Source organism: Gorilla gorilla, chromosome 2 (assembly GCF_029281585.2).
Source record: "Gorilla gorilla gorilla isolate KB3781 chromosome 2, NHGRI_mGorGor1-v2.1_pri, whole genome shotgun sequence".
Lineage (NCBI taxonomy): Eukaryota > Metazoa > Chordata > Mammalia > Primates > Hominidae > Gorilla > Gorilla gorilla.
This window is the reverse complement of record NC_086017.1, coordinates 64710429-64725540: the sequence shown is the minus strand read 5'-3', so window position 1 is coordinate 64725540 and position 15112 is coordinate 64710429. Positions and strand designations below refer to the sequence as shown.

Below are 15112 nucleotides of genomic sequence, written 5' to 3'. Positions count from 1 at the left end.
GAGATGTGTTTGGAAATAGATGTGCCTATCACATGATGATGAAAGTTCACCTAAGTGTATAATGGTTAGAGCACATTCCTCAATGAAGTACAATGGTCAGTGCAGTGGTGTGACAGGGATTAAATTATTGTGCCAAAAAGCCCATGGTCTCAACATTTTTATTTGCATTCTTTGGGTCTTATCATTTAGGATTATGTAAAAATGACAGCTGCTTATAATTATTTGGAGGTTTGAGCTGCAGTAATTAAAAAAGTCTGCCTTTATCTTACTGCTACCAGATTTAACCCCGCGAGGTTGGGTCTACTGAACTTCAAAGAGGGGAGCAAGAAATAAAAGAAAACTCCACACATTACCAACAAATTTCTAGTGATTCATTTAAATGTATAACCAGTTATTCCAACAGCCTTCAAACCTTTAATTATCTTTTAAATATATATAATTTGGGACTGCTAATTAGATAGCAATTTAATGCTCTCATGGGGATTCAGATGGAAGGTCTTTCTAAAATGTAAACTCCCAGAGGAATAATCATTGGCATTCAAATGATTGAATTCTTCAGTTATTCAAATGAATGTGGGCATTTACCCAGTTGGGATCATTTGGATATTCTGCTGTCAGATCCAGCTGTAGGGTTTTACAGGGCCCACAACAGAGTGAGGGTAAGGCTAGGTTATCTCTCGGTCAAGTCCATCTCCCCGGAGACAAACAAGATGTGCTCTTTGGGAAAGTCTAACATCACTTAAGCAGCCCAGTCAAGTCTCCTCTTAGAGGCAGATGGCTCTGTTTCCTATTTTAAGGAGGAACAAACTTTCCTGGAATTTGCAGTTATGAAAGTTCTAATGCAATGCCTGCTTCTCAGGCTTTCTCCAAGCTGGTCTGCCTGCTATTGTCTGGGCAGTTAACATTTTAATTAATAACTCTCTCCCCCCAGCAGGCTGTCACAGATGGAAGAGGAGAGTGTTTCATTCTGCCTTGAGCTCCTACTTCCTGTGTATTCCTACCCCCGGTGAGATGGTCCTTTAAATTACATAAAGATGTGCATCAATCACATGGAGAAAAGCAATTGATCAATTAGATGACACTGGGCAATGTTAGAAGCCAGCACTCACATCCCAGCCTTGCAATAGGGCTAGGGTCTGCATTCCTGAGCTGAGGTTAGTAGCTGGCAGCTGAGGCTCATTTCCCCCACAAGGGGAAGGAGGTGCAGACAAATCTATAGGAATTTTTAAGAGATCATTATTCAACACTTTGCCTGTAATTACATTTTGATGAGGTTTTTATTGCTAATTCATCATCCAAGATGGGGCATTCTAGATATGAAATTAATCTAGTAGAACAAAGGTCAGAGTGTGTCCAGTGAAAAGAAAAGCCTTTTCCTCATCAAATCCTTTCTTCAATTAATAAAGCAGCCGAGAATCCTATCTTCTAAATCAAATTTCCTTAAAGTGCCTACTCTCAGTTATTAATAGCATAAAGCCAAGGCTCCTTGGTACTTCTACAAGCAAATGTGGATTCTCCAAGCAGGCTGGTGTGTTAGGAATACATGCTCAGGGGCCTGAAATAGAATGGGAAGCATGCTCAACGCCATGGTGTTAATGTAAAAGCCTATGTGAGAGCACTCAAAACTGCATTTGAAGCTCTAGTCTACAGCAAATCAATTTTTGCAGAGACACATCAGCCTGCTGGTGTCTTGGCTTGAATTCTCTCAGAAGTCCCCGAGAACAGGATTCAAGTGCAAAGTTTTTATTTGACAGGGATTCCCAGGAAATACCCGCAGGGACATGGCAAAGTGATTCAGAGATGGGAGGGCAGCCAACAGGGTGCAGGCATGTTACCACTATGGGCAACTGTGGCATAATCCCATCAGGGAACTCTGCGAGCCAGTGTAAAACACACCCCTCAGAGACACCCCACCTGAGATGGGCAGTCTTTGGCTGAGGGATGCTAATTTCTCGTCACATCTTGTCTGCTGCATGCCTGAGAAGAGATGACTGCAGAAGCCAGAGAAAGCCTTCACCTAGCTGCTGTCAGGTATGAGCCATGCTACACATACAGGAATGGTCAGAGCAGAGTGGAGGAAACGGGGCAGTACCAGCAACGACTTCACGACATGCAGCCTCAAATAGGAATTTGTCAACAAAACCTGGGTCACCTACCCTTCTTTGAAAATCTGGCCTACATCTATGAACAGATTCCAGAACCCAGCATACTCACCATCCCCATGCCTCAGGGTTTTTGCACACAGTTTCTTCAGCCTGGACCAGTCTCCACAGTTTTTCTCATCCTCCAGGACTCAGCTTAATACATCCTCCTGGCCAGGCATGGTGGCTCGCGCCTGTAATCCCAGCACTTTGGGAGGCCAAGACAGGTGGCTTGCCTGAGCTCAGGAGTTTGAGACCAGCCTGGACAACATGATGAAACCCTGTTTCTACTAAAATACAAAAAGTCATCAGGGCATAGTGGCAGGTGCCTGTAATCCCAGCTACTCAGGAGGCTGAGGCAGGAGAACTGCTTGAACCTGGGAGGTGGAGAATGCAGTGAGCCGAGATTGTGCCACTGCACTCCAGCCTGGGCAACAAAGTGAAATTCTGTCTCAAAAACAAAAAACAAACAAACAAAAAAACCATCATCCTTAAGAAAGGGTCTCCCTGACCATCTAACTAAGGCAGGTACCTCTCCCAACTTTTCGTTTTCTCAGATCTTTGTTTCTTTTGGCGAGCTTATCCAAATTGTGTAGTATTTTTATTTATCAGTTTGTTTTAGAACTTTAAAAACCCATATCTTCTCTATGAGAATGAAAACACCAAATAAAGGGACAATTCTATCTGCTTTATCACTAGATCTTTGGCATCTAATAGGGTGTCCGCCCCTTGATAGGTGTTCAACAGACAAATGCCAAGTGAGGGAAGGACAGGAGCAGGTGGGGGAGGGAAAGATGGGAGGAAAAAGGAAGGGAGGAAGGGTTCCTGTCACACACAAATGAGCAAGTAACTCATCCGGGTTATCTGAAAGGCCTTCTGCTGCTCCCAAGCATGCTGGACTGTGGCCTCAAAGTTATAGGCTGCAAACCAGCTCCCTGCAGCCTTCCCTAGCTACCCAGTGCACAGCAAGACACCAGGTCCTTTCATAAATTCTCCTTCTTGTCAGTACTCTCAACCGTGGTGCTTGATAACATATTGTTTCATTGTGTGCTCGATTTCCTATACATGGGTTTTCTCTCGTCATTTATTTGTCATTCCACCTCCTTTGCCAAGTACCTCACCAGGCCCTGGATATACAAAGCTGAACAAAACACAGTCTGATCAGTGTCTTCATGCTACTTGCAGCACAGAGGAGCAGATGTGTCAAGATATTTCTACAATGTCGTGGGGAGCCCAGACTCAAAGGTCCATGCAAGAAGACTTGAGGAATGGGGACAGACCCCTCTGTGGGGGAAGGGGAGGCTGAGAGGACTAAAGTTTTACAAAGGAGGGGTGACAGGGCAGCAGGAGGTGGTGTCAGACTGTGAGCTCCCTGAGAGCAGGGGTCAGAGCCACACCCAGCAGTGGTTCCCAGACTTTGGGATTCATGGTTGGATCAGTCAGGCTGCTCTGGTTGTCAGCAACAGATAACAATTCTTAATCACTTGAGCAGAAGGGGGGGCTTATTGGAAGGGAATATGGAAATTCTCCACTCCCACTACAATGGGAGATAGATAAATAATGAATGAATCAATCAATAAAGGACAGAAGGTCTCTCATTCTTCCTTTTTCTTTTTCCTTCCCTCCATCTCTTTCTTCCTTCCTCTCTCCCTCCTTTACTTTTCTTTGCATTCTTCCATATTTCCTTTCTTCTTTCTCTCTTTCCTTCCTGGCAGAGTAATGACTATAAAAGACAAACCTTCCATGTATTCTCACCTTCGTATCACTCAGGGCCACAGCAGGAAGCACGTGGTACACACGAGCTGGTGAATTAAGGAGGATTTAGTAAAGAGGCTCTTGGAAAGGCCTGGGCAGGGTGTAGGAAATGACAGGAAATGGTGCAGCACCCTGAAGTTAGAAACAGTGGGGCGCTCCCACCCATCTGCATGAAGGGCCAGAGGGAGAAGCAGGTGCCGGAGCCCAGAGAGTAGTAGGCTTATGTGGCTTTAGAGGGGGTGCAGCCAGTCCCGGAGGACAGGGGTGAACACACAGCCTGACTCCCCTCCCCTCTCTCCATTTCCTGTGAGTGTCCCCCACTCAGCAGATCCGAGAGTCACAGCCCAGATCAGAGGGGTCATTGCTGTGTTCCATACAGGTGGGCATCCTAGGGCCAGGGGGATGTTGTCTGGAGAGGCTGACGGAGGCTCTGCAGCCCAACCTGGCATTTTGTCAAATAACCTGAGGACACAGCTTCAGGATTAAAGAACATTCTTTCGGTTGAATAAGCTTAATTTTATGAAGAAAATACACTGTCCTACAAAGCAGGGGTTCCTTGCTGGCAAGAGGGACCCAGAAGAACTATGGGCTCACAGAGGTGGGTAATTATCTATAGCTATCTTCTTGGTTTTTCTTCTGAAGACTGACCCGAATTTACTTTTTGATTGACACATTCCTTGGCCTAAGCATCAGGGAATATCTTTTTTGCCCTTCAAATATGTATTTATTTATTAATTTAATTTTTTAAATCATTATATATAGAGCATCTTCATGCACAGTCAACCCCTCTGTGGTGAGCACTCCATGCACGAGGCAATGAGAACTGACCCAGGCAAGGCACCCAGGTCTCTCAGCACAAGGCCTGGCCCGAGACCCGTGGTGAGGGCAGTGTTGTGATTCCTGGTAGCCTGGGTGCTGCGGTGCCTGGCACCCAAAGGGGATTCATAAGCACACTGTCCATAATAAAAAAAATACCTGTGGGATTGATTCCAAACCCCATCGATCCCTTGAGTGTCCAAGCACACACCCAGTCACAGGAGTTGTGGGTTCTCAAGGTTTGCAGAAAGGGCGTAGCTCCCACCCAACAGAAACCCAGGCACCCACTGACTTGAGTTGTAAGCCCTCCCCTCAACGCTGCAATGTGTCCACTCGTGCCTAGACCAGGCAGTGAGGACGATGCCCTCACCAATTCCGTCAGGAAGAAAGCACACAAGGCTCTGTTTTCTTTTTCTTTCTTTCTTTTTTTTAAACCAAATGATGTATTTCCAAAAGAACAGGCTCGCTACGTGGGGTCACACAGTCTTGTTTATTTTTTCTCAGAGAACGCTCTCCTCTGAGCAGATACACTTACTAAGCCTCTGTTAATTCTTTCTTTGAAACTAAACGAAATGGACTCAGACCAGGCCTAGGTTGCAGTCGCCCGGGCTCTGTTCTGAGAACGCGCACTGGCAGGGGCTGGCTCTGCATGGGGACCGGGTACTCGGCGGTGCCCGCGCGCCACCTACTGGGCAGTCTCTTTCAGTTCAGCAGCAGCCTGAGAGCGGGGGTCCAGGAGGCTGGCAACAGATCCCTGCATTTGGGGACCACCGAAAGTTCCGTGAACAATGCTAGGCCCAACTCCCCATCCCCCCACCCCCATAGGCTGTGACCGGCAGAATGCATGGTCCTGGGATGAGAGAGAGAAGTCAGGCCTGAGGTCAGTGATCCTGGGGAGAGTGTAGGGTATCTGCTGAGTGCAGTCCTCCCCCACCTCCTCTGGGAAGCCCTCCTGCATCTCGGGGCACCCTTCCTCTAAGGAAAAGCAGAGACTTCATCTGTGAGCCCATAGTTCTTCTTGGTCCCTCTTACTACCAGGGAACCCTTGCTTTGTGTGATGAGCTTCTTGTGGGCAGAGACCTCCTTCTACCTGCTTCTATGTCTCCATTAACTAGCACAGTGCTGGACTCAAGGACATCTGATGAATGCTTGCAGGCAAGCAGGAGGGGATAGGGAGGGATGAAAAGAAAAGGGAGCTTAACTAACCACATTTCTGTTTCTGCACCCGACGTAGCAAGGACTCAACAAATGTTTGATGAATGAACATGTGTCACCTGCTCTTCTCATTTATTGTAAGAAACTGGTACTCAGATATCTAACCATCAGCATCACTCAAACATCCTGCAGATCATTCACCAAATATTTACTGACTACCCCCTTTGTGTAGTAGCAAACTCCCAGCTATTCACAAAGGACCACAGGGGAGAAGTTAAACAATAGACGTTTTCCAAGAGTGGTGATTCAAGAAAACTAAAGCAGGGGATGTGATGGAGAGTGATGGAGGAGTATGGCTTCTCTGGGTGGGTGCAGCGATGCTTCTCTGAGGTGACATCTGAGCTAAGAAGTGGAGGATGAGAAAATGCCAGTAAAAGGTGTACCTGGGACAAGATTTCAGGTAAAGAAGAGTTGAGCATGAGAATTTGGAGTAGGAAGGAGCTTGCGGTTTCTGAGGAACGGATGAAAGGACCTGCTATTTCCTCAGTTGCGGAATTGCATAGTTAAGAAAAATTCCATTTGACTTTCACATCTAAATTCTTTGGAATTATACAGAATCTCTTTCTATGGCCTATTGATTGAACTAAGTTAGCTGGATTCTAGAAGTGCTCCTACCTTTTTAAACCCTTATTTAAACTGATGTTTGATGTGCACTGTCTAGTTAGCATTTAACACATATTCACGTGTCCATGGGGGATGTCCACTTAGTTCCATACAAGAGGACTAAAGTGTGAGAACATTTACACTGATTAGCATGTCCACGTATCAACCCATGGATTTAATAACCTTCCATGAGGGCCCATCTATAACCATTAACAAACGTGCACTGCCCAGGAATCCACAAGAACAAAGAAGCAGAATCCATGTTTGGAATGGGGCAGGGACAGTCCAGAGTGACACAGGGAAAGGCGAGTGCCATCCTGGAACCCAGGCTGTGGAGAGCTGGTGGTGGAAACAGCAACATTAAATTCCAGCGGAGGGGCGAGGACTCTTGGGTTAGGAAAATTTAAACTTGTTCAAGAGTTCATCTGAGTTTTCCAGAACAAGAGAAATGGCTTTGGCATCAAAACATTCTGATTTAGATGACCTAAGTGCTCAGGTTCACCTAGTGTGGCTACTGCTTTCTACCCACTGGCCTCCATGACAGTTTGTCTGCGGAAGTCTAGATGGCGTAGGGGTGAACCTACATGGCTAGAATAGGCAGAGTTTCCAGGCCAAACTATGGAGCTCATCTGCCCTGGCAATCAAGTCAAGGCCCCTTGAATTCTGGGCAACCTCCCACTTCCACTCCTGGACACTGGAGAGGCTACAGCCTGGGAGGGAGGGGTGGTGGCCACGGCAGAGGAGGCTAACTGGCCACTAACTGTTGGCCCAGACTTCCAGGATGGCACAATGATGGGTGGTGGTGGCAACAGAGCCTGCTCTAACCCACTTTAAGGAAAGAGGAGGTCCTATAACCCATTTTATCTAGAAGGGTCCAAAATGTCTGGTCACACTCTAGACCTGTGCTGTCCCTTATGGGGGCCACAGCCACTGGTGGGTCTTGAGCACCTGCAATGTGGCTTGCCTGAACTGAGATGTGCCATGTAGGATACACATCAGATTTCAAAGATTAGCATGAAAAGAATGTAAAATATCACATTAATAATGTCTGTATTGATTATATATTGAAACATTGATATTTTGGATATGCTGGGATAAATAAAATACATTCTTAAATTTAATTTCACTTGTTTCTTTTGTATTCTTTTAGATGTGGCTCCTAGAAAATTTGAAATTACATAGGCAGCTCCTGTTTGTGGCTCACATTATATTCCTACCGGACAGTGTTAAGCCTAGACAGATTCTGACATGATTACCTCAGTATTGGTCCATATGGCTGCAAAGACCAGGCATCCCAGTCACTCCCACCCTCCAACCACTCTGCCTCCCATTTCCTGAAGAACCCACACAGCAGAGTGAACTTAGTACATCTAAACTGACTGGGGTTAAGGGTCCTAGTTCTGGCACTTTCCAGTTATGTGATCTGGGAGACATCACCTTATGACTCAGTGCCTCAGCTTCCCATCTGTAACATGAGGATATTTACCTTCATCTTAGAGAAGCCCAGCTGCTCAGCCCAGTACTCACAGTTGTCCTCACTTCAACTCCAGGCTGCTGCTAGATGTATCTTCCACCTGGACCTCCCCTCCCCTTCATCCTTTCCTTAAGCCTCTAGGCCTTTCCAAGGCACATAATATCCTAGGCTTGCTATTCAATTAGTCAGTGATTAAAAGCATTAACACATGTGAAACACTTAGAATAGTTCCTGTCCCATAAAAAGGAATCAGTGAATGTTAGAAAAATATACTAATACCAACAACAACAAACAAATAAAAAGCGCATCTTCTCTACTGTCCACAGTTACTGATACACATATCGTATCCATCCTATTAAGAGTTTGAGTTATTTGAGGTAGGGCACATCTCTGTGACCTCTCTGAGCAGCTTGCTCAAGCCTACAACATAGTGAACATTCAGTGTATGTTGAAGGAATGAATGTGAATTTCTCTCCATCATTTTTACCTCCCATCTCATCCACTCCCACATACGTGACCCACATGACTGGCAGATTTTCATCCAGAATGAAAACCCTACAGCATCCTTCCTCATCTCCTGGGTTTGCAGACACAGAGCAAACAGCTTTTGGCCAATTTCAATGCAGGCTTCATGGAAATGAGTCCTAAATTTTGCCTGCCTGAGGCTCCTCTGTGGAACCCTGCCATTGCTGCGGCTCCTGAAAGGGAACCTCCTTTGTGTTCTCCTGTCGGTTTGACCAGGTCCACATTCCAGACCTCCTCCTTGGGGGAAGGAAATCAATTTAGCTGTCCCTTTATTCTAAAAGGTAGGGACAGATGGATGACCAATCCGCTGTTGGGCAAAAGAAAAGGAGATCTATTCAGGGCTCCACATTCTAAGAAAAATTCATAAAGCTCTCAAATACAAAGGAATTATAAAAAGCAAGAAAACAAAATCTAGTCTGTAACCATACCTCAATGTTTAACAAGTGGTAACGATCAAACAAACAAACATTCCAGGGGCATCATAACAACTCAAAAAGCATTTCTCAAGATCAAGAGCATTTAATCACTCTTGCTACGTGCTGTTGTTCCATTCCCCACCTTGAGAACAGGTGTCTGTCCCCATTTGTGCTGCAGCCCCCTGGCCCCTTTGAAGATTACTTTACCAGTCTTCAGTCTAACACAGGACTGAGCCACACCAGGCACAAGGGCAATGCTTGCTGAACCAACATCAGTTAATCTATCAGGAAGTCACAAGCTGGTGGCGAGGACAGAAAGGTTGAGAAACCCTTAGAGGAGGACTAAGGAGAGCCCAGAGATCACAGAGAAGCATTGCTTCAGCAGCTTTGCCAGTTAAACCAAAGTGAGTCCGCTGATTAAGGCCCCTATGTCTGAGCTGTTCTTGGAGACACTTCGTGATTCACAACCAAATCACACAAGATTAAAGAAAATACTGGATAAAATCAAGCCAAACATTAAGTTCAGGGGAAAGATTTTATAGGACAAATTAGAAAAATATTGGTATTGTGCTTCAGTGAAACCCACCTCTTTCCTCTGGCTGTAGGGGCCAAAACAAAGTCCATGGCAGATGGAGAGGGAATAGGAGTTATTTTAAGTCAGCTTGCTGTGTCCTCCCCATGCTGGCCACAACCCCACACTCACACTCACCGTGCTAATCTGGCAGCCTCGGCCAGAACTAAGGGGATCATCCATTTGTAATAAGGATTCGATTATATGGCTGGGCTTGCGAGGAGACAAATGGAGTTTGAATGAGGGTTCCCTGCCTGAGCTAGCCAGAGAAGCTGCTAGCAGCTGGCTGTTCCTAGCCATGCCTGAGAGCTCTGGCCAGGATGGATTTATGCTCCATGAAGACACTGGATTTCCAAGGTAAGTTCACAAGTCATTTACAACCTTCAGAAGAACCTAAAGTAAGTAAAAATGAAACTGGTTTTAGAGGATCCCTTCACTTACTCATCTACTGAGTCCCTACTCTGTGCTGAGGGGGCTGGTGGTTAAGGAAGGAGGAGGGGGAAAGCAGGGATAAGTGAACAAAACAGAGATGAACAAACAACTTGTGCACGCCAGAGCCACGGGTATTCATGCCGGCTGACTCTTAGCTATCATTCTTTAGCTACTGTGGCTGCTAGTATTATTCTTATTGCTACCTTTAAAACAAACAAACAACCTTGGTTTCTTCACATGGTAGGACTCACATAGAACCTCTAGTACAAGTTGTCTACTTGTCTTCTAGACCACAGTTGGCCAAGCTTGCCGTAGAACCAAAAAGAAAACTGATGGTGTATGTACACGATCCCTTCCCAATGTCTATCACAAAAACCTGAATCACCTGAATAATCAAAAAGTGCTCTTTAGGTTGCCTCTTTAAGCATCCATTACCACCATGTTCTTCCAACCTTTACAGAAGCTGAGGACAGAACAATAGAAAATAAACACAAACAAGATGTCCAAATAACCACTACTGCCTCTGAGATATTCTGGGGCCTGCTTTTCTGCACCAGGTCCTTTGCTTGCATTATCTCATTTACTGTGACAACAAGCTACGATCTATGCACTATGGTTATGGCAGGATTGCAAGAGAAAAGTGCAGCTCAGAGAGCCTGTGTGATTGCCCAAAGTCACACAGTGCGGATGTAGTGGGACTAGGAGTTGAGCTTCACAGTGTGATGCTGGAATTGAGTCCCTCCCACTTTGCTGCGTCTTTTGCTCAGAAGGAAAATGCAGAACTCAAGTTAGAGTCAACATACACTTATTGACCACATTCAGATGGGTTAATTCATGTAATGCTTAACGGTTGGTATCACCCTAAACTTCTTCTAAGTATCTGATGGCCTCAGGGTGAGAGACAGATGAATGGGACAGATGACCAACTGGTCTGATCATTCCTTATGTTCTTGTCATGGATCAGCTGCAACATGGTTCATATGGTTTGGGTTCTCACAAATAGAATATGGGGCATTTGTTTGGGCCACCCCATGTATGGCTTGGCCAAAATCCTAGCAACCACCACCACTTTTGACCCTAGCAACCACTACCACTTTTGGTGTGTCAACAGAAGAACAGCAATGGCATGTGTTTACAAGTATCTGTACTCTTAGGAGATGAACAGCATTGATGGAGTTGGTCTGCTTTTCCAAGAGCCTTTCAGCTGCCCTCTCAGTGGCCACAGCTCTGGAGAGTGCATAAGATGGACTATTTACAAACACACCATTTGCTGCAGGGCCAGAAGACATAAAAGACTGCTAGGCAAATGTTTGTTGGCAAAGCACTGTGGGGACCAGTTCACATTGTGAGTCGACTGTGTTGCAGGCAGCTAATCATTTCCATTGCCACAGAGAAAAAGATGCTACCTTGGTGACTTCTGACATCCGATTCCATTTCATTTTTCCTTTAAATGACAGGCAATGATAAATAGGAAATCAATCCATTTACTGGTAGAAGATTTGGGTTTGATTGTTTCATGGACTCTGTTCCTTTCCAATTTGGAATAAATACACACTAGGAGCCCAAACTCAGTCACACAAACCTGTAACTTCTCTTACTTCCAACAAATGATGCCAACTGGGCAATGTGGAGACGGGTAATGTGCTAAGAGTTTTAAACTTCAATATGTCTTCGGACTTCAATGTCTTTAAAAAGACAGCTGCTTTTTCAATCAGACTTTTCAATAATTCTGAGTTACATTTGGAATTAGCCAACTAGTTAATTCAGTCCTTTTCTGATAAAAAGATTGTTGAAATTGAATATTACCATAAGGCCCATCTTAAAGCATGCATATGGCATCCACATGATGTGGTCATGACTCCATTAATACCAGGGCGATTAGAGCAAAGTTGGATGATGACGGAGCTCTCACATGAACTGTTTCTAAACAATGATGCAAGTGAGAAGTGAACTGGTCCCCACAATGCTTTGCCAACAAACATTTGCATAGCAGGCACTGCCGCTCCTTTCTCATTCTGATGAATGGGAAAAGATGGGTGGGGTGGATGGGTATGTATGCATTTGTGTATGTGCATATAGGTACGTGTGTGTTTGTTGATTGCTAAAGAAAACGATCTACACTTTCTTAACTTTAAAAAACAGTGTTCACTGCATTACTCTTTATAATTCTATATCTTCTTTAAAAATTAAATAAGTACACACAAACCCAAAGGGATGTCCTTTTTTCAACACACTGCAACTAGTTCAGGGGTGGCAAACATTTGGCACACTTGTGGCCAATGCCCCAAGGGCAGCCTTGCCCAGGGATGTGGGTTGATGCTACCATGGGCTGTTTTGGATTTGGCCTAACCCTACTTACTTCAGAGACAGTAAAAATGATACTGAGAGAAAGAAAGTGGTTTACATATCAGTTCACCAAGCAATGATACTGGATATGACATAGGCAGGAAACAGAGAAAAATCTCAGCTGCTCTGATTTAACAAAAAAGCTGTTGAATAGCTTCTATCCACAAGACACTGGGCTTAAGTAATGTAATTTGGGGGCAAATCCCATTGTAATAAATTTCCAGGGATCTTGGGTCTAATTTATCGTGTCAAATTAGACTTGCAGTAAGTGGGTCTAGAGCTGGAGTATGAGTGTCCATGTATTACATCAAGGGACGCGTTATGATAGGTTTCATGCTGTCTAGAGTTAAAAAAATTTTCCATATGTTGGCAGATGTGAGATAAATAAATAAATGCATATACACATATATGGCTTTATATACAAAATCATAATGGTAAATATATTTATCCAACATTATTTATGTATTATTTGTCCAAATACCAGTTTATAAACTCTACAACAATCTTTACAATGCTATGAATTCAATAGTTTTTTAAAAGTGAAAACTGCAGCAAAGTGTCATCATTGTTGAATTGAAGGAAATCTTTTAAAATCATAAAAGCAGAAATGCAGAAGTACATAATTTCTCTTACCAGCAGCCTGAGTTCCGGATGCGTCAGGATATATCCATTATTTGTGATTGCAAAGGCATAACCATGAATCCCTAACTGTAAGAGGAAGCAAGAAAGAAACCTTCATTAGCTTGCTCCCTGGTGAATTCACAAAGCATAAAGCAGCCTAGCATTTAGTAATTTACAGCTTTAACTTGTCATTCATAACCCTTATCAGCACAATATTTCATTAAAATGAATGCAAGGCACTGATCCTTGACATTTGGTGGAAATGAAGACCTGTCAGAGGATAAGCTCAACAAATAGCACAATTTAAAATGTCACATCCCCACATTGGCATCCAAGGGCTTTATTTTGATTTATTTAAAACAAAACAATTACCTTTTTTTTTTAACAAGAAAGTGGCTAATGTTTCTGGAAAGACCCTATGTCCAAGCGCACAGAACTTTATCAATGGAGGTGCCTTCTCTCTGCCTGTAATAAGGAAAGAGGGGTCCCCACGCTGCCTCACTTCTAGACTTCGTATAATTCCACGCCCACAGGGGCCATCTCAAATTGGCGCTCCCCTAGGCTATCATTTTCCATAATTCTTCAAATATAAAGTGTCCCCCTGCCCCAGCCTACACAGGAGCCTGACAACCCTTTTCATATCCTTTCGTCTTCAAATTGCGTGGCTGCCTAGCTTTTCCATGCATGCTTCCATCAACACAAAGCCTGGGTAATTTTCTATGCGGAGCCTCACTTGATTTATGTTTTCTGACTAAATGGGACTATGGGAAATAGTTTGTGAGCAATGAAATGTTTTATTAGCTTTAAAAAGTATGTAATCAAATTTAACACTGCACTTATTTAAATAATAATCCCGGCTTTTTGACAATATTTCTATTACACAGTTGACTGCACCCATTGGCTACAATAAATTTACCTACAAATCATTCATGTATTAAAACGGCCTCTGGCATAAAACCCATACTGATCTGTCTCTCTGAAGAAAGAAAATGTAACCCAGTTTTGCCAGAGCAGTGAAAGGGGAGAAGAAAAAAGAAATTCTCTATTTTTTTTTCCTGAGGAGTTATTTCACAGTTCTGAGCCCCACTGTTAATTTTCTTTAAATTCTCTGCCACTCACATTCTTGAATATGATACTATTAAATGATCCAGACAACAGAGTTTACAAACCAGGAATGACCCTGTCTGCCTGTTAGCTTAACGTCAAGGTGGTGTGAAATTAACTTCAGAGAATTTAACACTGGCAATTGAAAGTTTCCGTTGCATTACATAAAGCAAATATGCACATGGTAGTCAAGGGCAACAGACGTCTTCTCCTGGAGTTACCTTGCACAGCATGTCTTAATAAGATTCTACTTGACTCTAATGATAAAAGTATATTTCATTATGCTGTGAAAGATAAACTAGAGATTTCCTATCCTTTGAGATGTATATCGTCTCTTTCATCTTGTCTCTTGGAAAAATGTCAGACACAGTCAACACTGCATTAATTACCATTATTATGTTTCAGTTTCAGATGGACTGGAGGGGTCAAAAAAAAATCTTGAGAGTTTGGCTTTTTCCATTAAAGGCAAAAATTGTATTTGATTGGGAATTCAAACTCAAAATTAAACAAAACAAATAATATTTTATAGTCAGCTCATGTACTCAGCACCTTCTAATGTACATTTCTTTGGTTCTTCTTATTTTGCTTGTGAGAAGCAATACTCAAAAGAAGGTAGGACTCCTCTTAACGCCTGTACTCTTCTTTTACAGTACTTATCAAAATTATAATAATTATCTGTGGGGTTGAGTATAAGTAATCAGGACTTTTGATTATTTCATGCCTGCCTCCCCTACCAGAATGTAAGTTTCATGAGGGCAAAGGTCCTATCATGCGGTTAAAAATATATGGCGGGGTGGTTGGGATAGAGAGATGAGAAGGGAAAGAAGAAAGAGAAAAAGGTGGAAGTAGGGAAACAATAAAAGAAACTGCATTTAGTGCAGATTCTACACAGCTTAGCTAAACTCTCTGCTTCCTCCCCCAGAATGCAGACGCTGAGCTCATCTTCCCATCCCAGTGTCCTGCATTCATTAACCAAGTGCCATCTCTGTTTCCTTATTGCCCCTTCATGCCTCAACCCACTGCACTCTGCCTTTGCCCTCCCTCCACCACCAAATATGCCATGGCAATCTCTTTCTCTACGGTTGCCAGGGGC

General features: G+C 43.7%; 1 protein-coding gene across 3 annotated transcripts in view; it reads right to left on the bottom strand.

Annotated features, from left to right (window-relative positions):
- CACNA2D3 (calcium voltage-gated channel auxiliary subunit alpha2delta 3) overlaps positions 1-15112 on the bottom strand; it is a 939729-nt gene that overhangs the window by 210133 nt on the left and 714484 nt on the right. For all 3 annotated transcript variants that reach the window (XM_031009416.3, XM_031009417.3, XM_055383540.2), the window contains one exon: positions 12928-13002. In XM_031009416.3, coding sequence (XP_030865276.1) covers positions 12928-13002 — 75 coding nt within the window. The remainder of the gene's footprint in view (positions 1-12927; positions 13003-15112) is intronic.